At 54.2% G+C, this 9,112-nt stretch overlaps 1 protein-coding gene across 1 annotated transcript in view; it reads right to left on the bottom strand.

The window, feature by feature from the left end:
• Positions 1–3,687: 3,687 nt before the first annotated feature.
• The window catches only part of GALNT2 (polypeptide N-acetylgalactosaminyltransferase 2), a 183,429-nt gene continuing 178,004 nt past the window's right edge, over positions 3,688–9,112 (bottom strand). The window contains exon 16 of the mRNA XM_032430382.1: positions 3,688–6,415. Coding sequence (XP_032286273.1) covers positions 6,260–6,415 — 156 coding nt within the window. The 3' untranslated portion in view covers positions 3,688–6,259. The remainder of the gene's footprint in view (positions 6,416–9,112) is intronic.

Below are 9,112 nucleotides of genomic sequence, written 5' to 3'. Positions count from 1 at the left end.
AAGGTGATTGGAGGGCGGCGCCTTTATTCCAGGGTCTGGCAAGTCACGGGGTCTTGGGGTCACCCCCAGTACCTCCTTCCTCTTGCCTTCCTTGCTTCCCCTCATGCCTGATTCCCTGTCCTTAACCTTCGGTCCCACCTGGCAGCCAACAGTGGCGTTGGAGGGAGGCTACACTCTGCCCCCTTCCCCGCCCCGTCCCCCGCAGGCCCGCGAGCTGAGCTCCATGAGGCAGGTAGGCGGCACGCACCCCGCACGGCCGAGCTAGTCCACGCAAGGCGGGCTTGGACATGACAGGTTCCTGGATGAGGCCAGCCCCGGGGCCGTCGGGGAACACCTCCCTCTCCCTTAGCAGGGGCACTTCTCCCAAGTCCTTATTCTAGTTCCTTGCTCACTGGGCCATCTTCTGCTCCCTGTATCTCCCATGTGCCTCCAATATGGAGAGAATTTGGTCGGAAAATCCCAGCCCCTTACAGCCCCCATGTCATAGGTTCAACCGATGCTTGGGCGTTCTGAGGACCAGGTGGTTCCCCCGCAGCCCCTCCTGGGCCCCCTGGCCCACTCGCCCAACGCATTCACTAGCCGTTATTTCTCAAGAGAAATGCAAAGTCAGTGACTAGGAGTCTCAGGGTGCTTGGCTCACACGTCTGTCCTCAAGGGGCACCTCTTCCCACTTGGCCTTTGGAATCAGGGTGGGAGCCCAGGTCTGGGGTCAATGTCAGATTCTGCTCCGCCTCAGTCTGCCTCCCAGGCCATTTCCAGCTGATGCCACAGCAAGGAGACAGCCCCTGAAGCTGAGGGATGGTCCCGGATCACAGACGTTGCTCACAGATGTCATCCACACTGAAGTTCTTAGAATTCAGGGGATCCAGAAACTTTGATGGGGAAAAGAATGACATCTTTATTTCCACGAACCTCCAATTGAATTATAAAACTGGGAACTCTATCACCAGTTGAAAAAAAAAATCAGAGATATTTCCATATTACATTAATTATTGCAGATTTTTCAAAATGTTCACACTCATCACGACTTTGAAATTACAGTAGCTATTAGATAGGAGGCCTAGTTATTTAATGCATTGAGAAGCTCACTTACTATAAAAATATTTTGATAACTGTGTCTCAGTCTAATTAGTCGTCTCTGTAATCTCAGGCCATGTGTTTTAGTCATTTGAAAACCTCAGAGGCAACCCCACGTTGCCAGCAGACATCAGGAGAGCCGGAAGCCACCGCTCAGCGAGGATGCGGGAATCCTGTGACCGCGGGGCTGCCCCCACCTGTCTAGCTGCTTCCAGAATTCCTTCGGAGATGGCAAACGTGGTGGGTGCCGTGGCGTCCAATGGGTAGCCGGCCCCTCCCTGTCCTCCTTGCCAGCAGAACCCAAGTCCGTGATGGAGGATGACGGCCCCAGGGGAGGACAGCTGCTGGCTGGCTACGCACCTGAGCGCCTGGTTCTGGGCGGCGGGGCCTGAGAGGTCAGCGGGAGTGGGGTGCTCATGGGAAAGATGTGTCTTCTCTAAGGACAGGAAGGAAAGAGGGAAAAGAGAAAGGAGAAAGGAAGGAAGGCAGGGCAAGGAAGATAGGAGGGAGGGAGAGGAAGAGAAGGAAAGAAGGAAGGGAGGGGAGAAAGCCAGGAGCAGGAGGGGCAGAGGGGGGCGGGGGTGGTCAGGCAGAAAGCCGTTCGTTTTGTTCCCGGACAACGTCAAGCCCCGGGATTGACCTGGAACCCTGTCACCTTTGGATTCCTTGTTATACAAGACAGGAAATGTCTCTTTTAATTTAAACCGCACGTAACTGAGATTTCTCACGCTCAACTCCAAGTGCTCCACCAGAGAATCTTCTGCAGTTCGAGAGCAACATAACAGCTCACTGCTGTAAGTTCGTCAGCAAGCCTGCATCGGCCACGCTGAGGTGTCACGTGTGGGCCCTCGGCTGGCGACCCCGCCCCCAGACTGTTCTCCACGCAGCACCGAGGCGGCCGGCGCCGTTGTTGAGGCGGTCTTTATTCTCATAACTGCGTTCAAGGTCTGGTTCAAAGTCTGGCTCCCCTGCGGGTGTAACGTGGGGTGAGGCCCACGATGGTCTATTTTGCAGCCCTGTCCCACTGCGGGCGCCCCAGGCTGGGGTCCGGGCCCCCAGGGGCTCAGGCGGGGACTGCTGAGCCATCTCTCATTACTGCTTTGGGACCCTCCGGCCCTACTGTTTTTTGGAAACGATGTGTATCATTTGCAGCACGCATAATACAGAAAATCAAATACCTACACATTGTATTATTAGTAAACTGGTTAGGAATAGTAATAAATTGGTCTAAGAAGAGAATTTTCTTTTTTTCTTTTAGGTAGGTCCATGGACAGAACAGAGCATGAGACGAGATTTTATTTTTCTGGCTGAATATTTTTTAAAAATGTGGAATGTACTGCAGAATCAAATAGCTGAGTCAGGTTACACACTTTACTATAAAAAATGTTGCAAATCTGATCCTCTCCGCTCCAGTCCAGAGCTCATAGAGCACCCCTCCCCCTGCATCAGCCGAAACTCCTTCCAGAGCATTTGGGAGTCCACACCTGACTTGACTACCCAGTCGCGTCTCTGCAAAGCCCCCACTCGGAGCCTGCAGAGCACCTGTCCTCTTGCTTGGTGTTGAACATTTCCTCCCCTGCTGGGTCTTCAGGATGGTGAGGACCACACAGAGTTTTTCAATAAATAAACTTTTCCCTGATGCCAAAGCAGGACTCCCCCCCCCCCCCCCCCCCTCCCCCACACCCAACCCCCCCCCCCGCCCAAACCCCCCCCCCCCCCCCCCCCCCCCGGCCCACACACACATTCCTAAAGCACTCTGAGGGACACTGCACAATTATGCTAAGAGCTCTCTTTCTCACGGCAGGAGAACCTTGTTTTTGGTTGTCTCAGATAATGGGGGCAAGAGGACGCAGAAATGTGGTCTCTGGAACATGAAAACACCTTGTCCGGGCCAGTGTTTTCAGGGCCCCTCCCGGCACCCAGTCCCCATCCAAACTGCCAAATAAGGAATAGGCCACTGTAGTGTTTTCTTGATATGCCTGTGGGGTTTTTCAAAGGCAGGCATTTTAAAAGGCTGAGGATAAGGGGAAGGACCTCAGCCAGCCTCAGATAGCACTGGGAAGCCCCCGATAACTGGCAAACAAGTATATGGATCTTAAATACCGTAAAAGCTGTGAAAATATTTGCCCCTTCCCCCCACCGTGGTTTGGGGTGCAGGCCCTGAGTGCCGAGGGCTGACTCCAGGTGAGCACTCAGGAGTGGCGTGACCTTGAGCAGGTTAGCCCCTGACCTTGAGGAGGTGAAGGGCTTCAAGCGGCAGGCTCCCCGGCCAGCTGGGAAAGGCAGCCCGTCACACTGTCTCGCAGGTACCGTGAGTGGGTGGGGAGAACGCCTTCCAGGGCTTGGCGCGGTGCCTGGCACATCATCAACACCCCACAAACGATAATGGTTAGTATGACAAATAAGAATAAACAGCACGAGGGCAGAGCAGTAAAAAGCGAGTGCTTTTTAAAAGTGCGATAAAAAAAATAAGTAAATAAAATAAAAGTGCGATAAGGAATGGTCATTGAGCAGGGCCCCCAGAGAGGACAGACGGTCTCCCCTGCCCTCAAACGCTAGTCACCCCCTCCGCTAAAGCACCAAGGACGACCACAGCCACCGCCGAGAGCATTATCTATAAAGTATCTTCTCTTTATTTAAGTTAAACAATTTTCAAGGATGGTTTCCATCTATAAAATGGACAAAGTACAAGCTCTGTACAGCAGTTCTTTTTAAAAATCAACTGGAAAAAAAATTACCAAACTATATTTTGAATTTGCAAAACATACTCACAGAGACCATCATTTTAGCTTTGATGAAGACATAAGAAAGACCACCACAGAGAGGACAACTAGCTTCGCCACGCTTTGCTCAAAGGGCTCTTAGGAAAGAATCTGTACTTGTAAAAACAGGAGTGAGAGGGTGGGGTCGTCCCGATGACTAAGAAATAATGCAACCGCAGTAAGTCACTTTGGCACACTGTTGTCTTGTAAACATAGCTCACCTCCAGGGAGCCCTCCCAGCCCCACTTCTGCTCACAACGCCCCCCCACGGGGTCGGAGGCCGCCAGCTGCCCCCCCACCCCCAGCTCAGGGACGGGGAGCGACCCCAGAAGGGGCCGGGTGGGCCCGTCCCGATGGTACAAGCTCGATGAGAGTTCTGGGTGGGGCGGGGGTATGTGGGGGAAGGACTCATCAAGAACCTGACTCGAATTTGTTTTATATCAAAGCCAAATTTGTTTGCTTGCCATGGGGTATTTTTTGCAAACACTGGCAGTGGCTCACAGGGGACAGGGCCTTATGATGGGACCCAGGTGCTCGGGCTGAGTCTGGTTCCTCCTGCCCCACCTGCATTCAACGGCCTTGCACAGGTACCTGGCCCTCTTCCCGGGGCCTCCCTGTAGTCAAGACCAGCCTCTGAAGACACAGGTGTGCACAGGTAATCCAGCTATGGCCTCCCTGTCCACTGAAGGTACATCCGGTTGCTGGGCAGAGGGCAAAAAGGAAGCCACAGGACAGTCCCTGAGCCACGCCTCTACACCCGATCCCGGTGACCTAGAGCAAACACACGTGGGCCTTTTGCAGCGAAGGAAGAAAGACCAATAGCGTCCCCTTGCCTAGAAGAAATGGGTAGGGAACAGAGTGGCACTTCGCAAAATCTTCTGGGGCCAATTCTCACTCTGTGACCCCCCGGGCCCTCCCCGAAGGGGCCTGAGGATGTGCATCTCTGACGCACGTCCCACTCCGCAGCAGCTAGGGGTGGCCTGGGGTGGCCAGCCTCTGTGAGATCGCATGTGTGCGGGAGGGCCACTCCGTAGGGGGCCGGGGACTGCCCTGTCACAGCACGCGGGGCCACTGCAAAGGCAAGGGGGGCTCTGCAGGGACATTCCTGGGCACCTCTTCCTGTCACAACTTAGTTCCTAACTGGCTTGTGGTTATACTGATCTCTGCTTCCTAACGCACATGCCTCCTGTGTTGTGTCCAGAATCCTCCATGTCAGCTGATCAGGCATTGGATGGTTTCCGCCCCTCCCAACTCTTGACCCAATGCCCCATGACCCAAAGCAGGCGCCTGGGCCTGGGAGGGACGGTGTGGGCAGGCCAGATTCCAGAGCCCAGGGACCAGCTCACGGGACACTCACGATTCGCCCAATGCCAGCCTAGGACAGCTTCCTACTGTCGCCTACTGGGAGCTGGGAGGCTCCTGGGTTTTTGTTTTTTCCCTAAGAGAAAAGAAATTTAATTCAAAAAGACCCAAAGTAATGTCTGTCAAAATAAGTAGCCCATCCAGGTTTCCAGATACCAAGGGCACAGAAGGTGGATGCCGACACTTAGCAGTGACTCCCAAGCTGAAGCCGACAGAGGTGCCCGGGCTGAGGCTGGCAGTCCGCACCCCCCCCCCCGACCCAGGACCCCTAGCCTCCTGAAGCCCAGCGACAGGGAAGCCCCGAGCGGCCCCGTAGCACCTGCTCACTGATGGGGTTCCGGGCGGGCAACAGAGCCCGCCTTCCCCACCCCCCCAAGGGCCCCCTCCCTCTTCCTTCTGGCTGTTAACTAACTTGTGTGGGCAATTTACAAGATGAGGACAACCTACAGAAACCATAGGGAACTGACCGTACATTCTTTCTTTATATATATTTATATTTAGTGTCCCACCATAGAAAAGTTCATATTCAAATAGAGCAAGGACGTCACGTGGAAGAGGGGGTCTGTGCTGGGAAGACAGCTGGGAACAGAGGAGCAGGGACAGGGGAATACAACGTAAACCTGCAAAATGACTCGGTTCGCTGTTGTGGAAACCAGACGTGATTTCGATGGGATCAAAAATGGAGATTTCAAAAGAGTTCTCCTCGGGGTGACGCAGCAACGGCCCCCCCTTCCGCCCTCCCTGCCCCGCATTGGTCCGCGCTGGGGCGGCGCCTTGGCCGTCCTGGGGGGCGGGGGGGGGGTGTCGCTGGGGGCGGGCGGCCGCGGCCTCGGAGGAGGGGCCTGGCCGCCTCCTGGGGGGCGAGGAGAGCGGTTCTCTTCCGGGCCTCTTCGGTGTGCGCCCAGGCCCCGTGCCTCGCACAAGTTCTCCGACTTTCAGACCATGATGGAATACTGAGGTATATAGTTTCGCAGAAAGTTTAAGAAACGTAATCAAGAACGTGACCTCCAGACTCAGCCGGCGCGGGGGCCGGGCTGGTGCGGCGCGGCGGGCTCCGCCTACTGCTGCAGGTTGAGCGTGAACTTCCACTGCTGAGACAGGGCGGGGCCGCACACCTCCACGCTCAGGCCCCCGTTCCTGGCCGCGCGGCTGTCCAGACACAGGTTGCTGCCCACGTGCCGCAGCTTGGAGTTGCCCTCGATCTGTTCCCACTTCTGCAGGAGACAGGAGAGTGCCTTACGATCACGGCACACACAAAACCGCACAGTACACATCCATTTGCAGCGTCTCCTAGCTACACTAAAAACAAAAAAAACCAAGCCTTTTTTTTTTTTTTTGGTGGGGGGGGCCGGGGGTTTGGGGGGTGGGGGTGGGGGTGAGGGGTGGGGTTCTGATCATAACGGAGGAGTTACCCACTGCCCCAAGACAAAGCAGCTCCAGGGCCAGCTGAGCGTCCAGGGAAAGAAACCTATGCTCTCTGCCTTGGTTTGCAACTCAAAACCTCCTTTCTGGGCTGCTAGGGGCCGTGTGCCCTGCCCTCTTCCCTCCTTTGGCTGTCCCCTCATCCAAGCACCAGTGCTCTGGGCACCTGCCCGTCCTCGGTCATCAGGGCAAGGACTTGAGGTAGGGAGTCTCTTGTCGGCAACGTGCATTCATCCACAAGAAGGCCTCCTCTGATGCTATTTCACCTCCAGGAAGGAGCCCCAGGAAGCTGAGCCAGCTCAGAGAGGACCCCAATCCTGCCCCTGGCTAGTGGAAGGCAGCCCTGCCCGGAGCCCGTGGCCTGGGCACCTCCACGCTCCCACTTAGGTCCTTAGGCTCAATTAAACTAGGGGAATGGTGTCAGGTCAAACGAGAGGGAAAGAGATGCCTGAGTGGACAGAATATCATGTTGAGGAACCCGTTTCTATACTGTGTGATTTTCTCTACTAGTCTGTGAGCTCCTTGGTGGGTGTGAGAAACCTGTCTCAGCCACCCTGGGGGCCCCCAGTGCTCTGCGCAGCAGGGACCAAGCAGTATTTGCTCAGTTCCAAATGTGACTCTTGTAAAGCACAGGGTATAATGTCTCCTTATTCGAGTGTGGACACCCTTCCCCCACCAAGACCAAACCCATCAACCAACCCAACCCCAACCAACCAGCTAACTAAATTCAATCAGCCAACCAACCAACTCACCAATCAACTAACTAATCAACCAACCAAACAAGAAAACAAAGCCCACAGCCTAGCCTAAACGAAGTCTGAGGCCCCCTCACCCCGTTGTTCACCCCCATGTAAAAATCTCTAATGTTTGTTCTTTAAAAGAAAAAATACTATCATACTTTTTTCTCCCAAAAGCTCTCCCTTCATTAATATAGTCTGTGATTCTAATTAATTTTTTACACTGTGTGCACTAAAGCTCCTTTCCGTAAGTATTTTTGCAAATCCTTTTGACACCGCGGAATTGCATTCTCTTCCTCCTGCCTCCTTTCCCCTCTGACTCTGCAAATGCACACAAAACACGACCCACAGACGTGCCTGGAAACCAAATACTCCAACTGGCAAGACGGTGCAGCTTTGAGATCAAATTAGCTGAGGAGCCTCCTCTCAAAGGGCAAATGGATGGGGAGGGGAAGGAGGCAGAGTGAGGCAGAAGGCCCCGGCGCCCCGAGAGCCGGCCTTCTGCACAAGAACAGGAGGCTGGGATGTTCTCGTAAGGACCCTATGATACTCATTCAGGCCGCCCGCTAACCTGGAGCTTCTGCCAACAGTGAAAGTCAGCGCAATCAGATGAGCACGGGGAGGTCACTGCTGCCTGCCCATCATCCCTCCTCTCCGGTTCCCTGGCTGTCAGTCAGTCCTCACGCTGGTCTCCTCCATTGTCATGGAAAGTGTGTATGCGCAGCTGACAGCCCTGTGTCGCTCTGAGTGGCCAGGAATCAGGCCTGACAAAGAATGTGGAATGAATGGAATCTGATTCCCCTCTCTGGAGGGGCTCTGCCTGTCAGGTGTCAAAGCCTCAGCTAAATGCAAGGTCTTTAAAAAAAAAAATAACCAAACTCCAGCTCTGGCTCTAATCATGGGTCAGACTTCTGGGCCATCGAGGCTCTACTGAAACAGCCCCCACACGGCTCTGCACCGGGCGAAGTCTCGGGGTCAGAAGAGCTGTTTGCAGGATGTTTCCACCCCGTGCTGTGAGCCTCTCGGGGGCATCAGTTATGCTTCCCAAGAACTGGGATGGCACCAGGGACGCCTGTCAGCTCTGGAAACAAGGCAAACTCCTACTGAACTCCTCCAGAGATTAAGTGTCCATCAGAAACCAGGCTGGGGGTCTGCAGCATAGGGGACAGGGGGCACCCCACGAGCAGGCCAGGGATGGACAGATGCAAGCATTTCCCGACAACCGGGATCTAAGCCAGGCACCTGGTCCCGGCCTCGGTCCTCCCAGGTGACACTGGAGAGGAGGCGCTGACTCTGTGGGTCTCAGCCTCCCCTTTGGTGAAATCCGTCTTGGACTAGAAGCCCACTCAGGCTCCTGGCTCTGGTAGGCTCTGTGCCTCAGTTTCTCTACACCCGTCTATCTCATAAAAAGAGATTGTACGAGGATAAGCCAGTCTCCACTCGTTGGCACGCTGGAAGGTCCTTTCGTGACTGCATTTCTATTTCTGACACTAGTCACCACTCCCCCATGGCTCAAGAAAGGGCTTGCCTCCAAGTTACCACGGGGGCTTATGTCAGAGAAGGTAAAAACAATCCGAACTGTTTGGAAAAAGTAATATATACACACAGATACTTGAAAGAGAGAGAGTGTGTGTATAAGGTCTCATCTGCTTGAACTTTTATACTCATTTAGCATTTTTATAAATTTAAAAAGCAAAAATATTTAATGAGTAAGTAAGAACACGCAATTTTTCTTTGAAACATCCGGTGGCA

Source organism: Phoca vitulina, unplaced genomic scaffold, assembly GCF_004348235.1.
Source record: "Phoca vitulina isolate PV1807 unplaced genomic scaffold, GSC_HSeal_1.0 scaffold43, whole genome shotgun sequence".
Classification (NCBI taxonomy): Eukaryota; Metazoa; Chordata; class Mammalia; order Carnivora; family Phocidae; genus Phoca; species Phoca vitulina.
The sequence above is the reverse complement of the archived record's forward strand: the minus strand, read 5'-3'. Positions and strand labels throughout refer to the sequence as shown.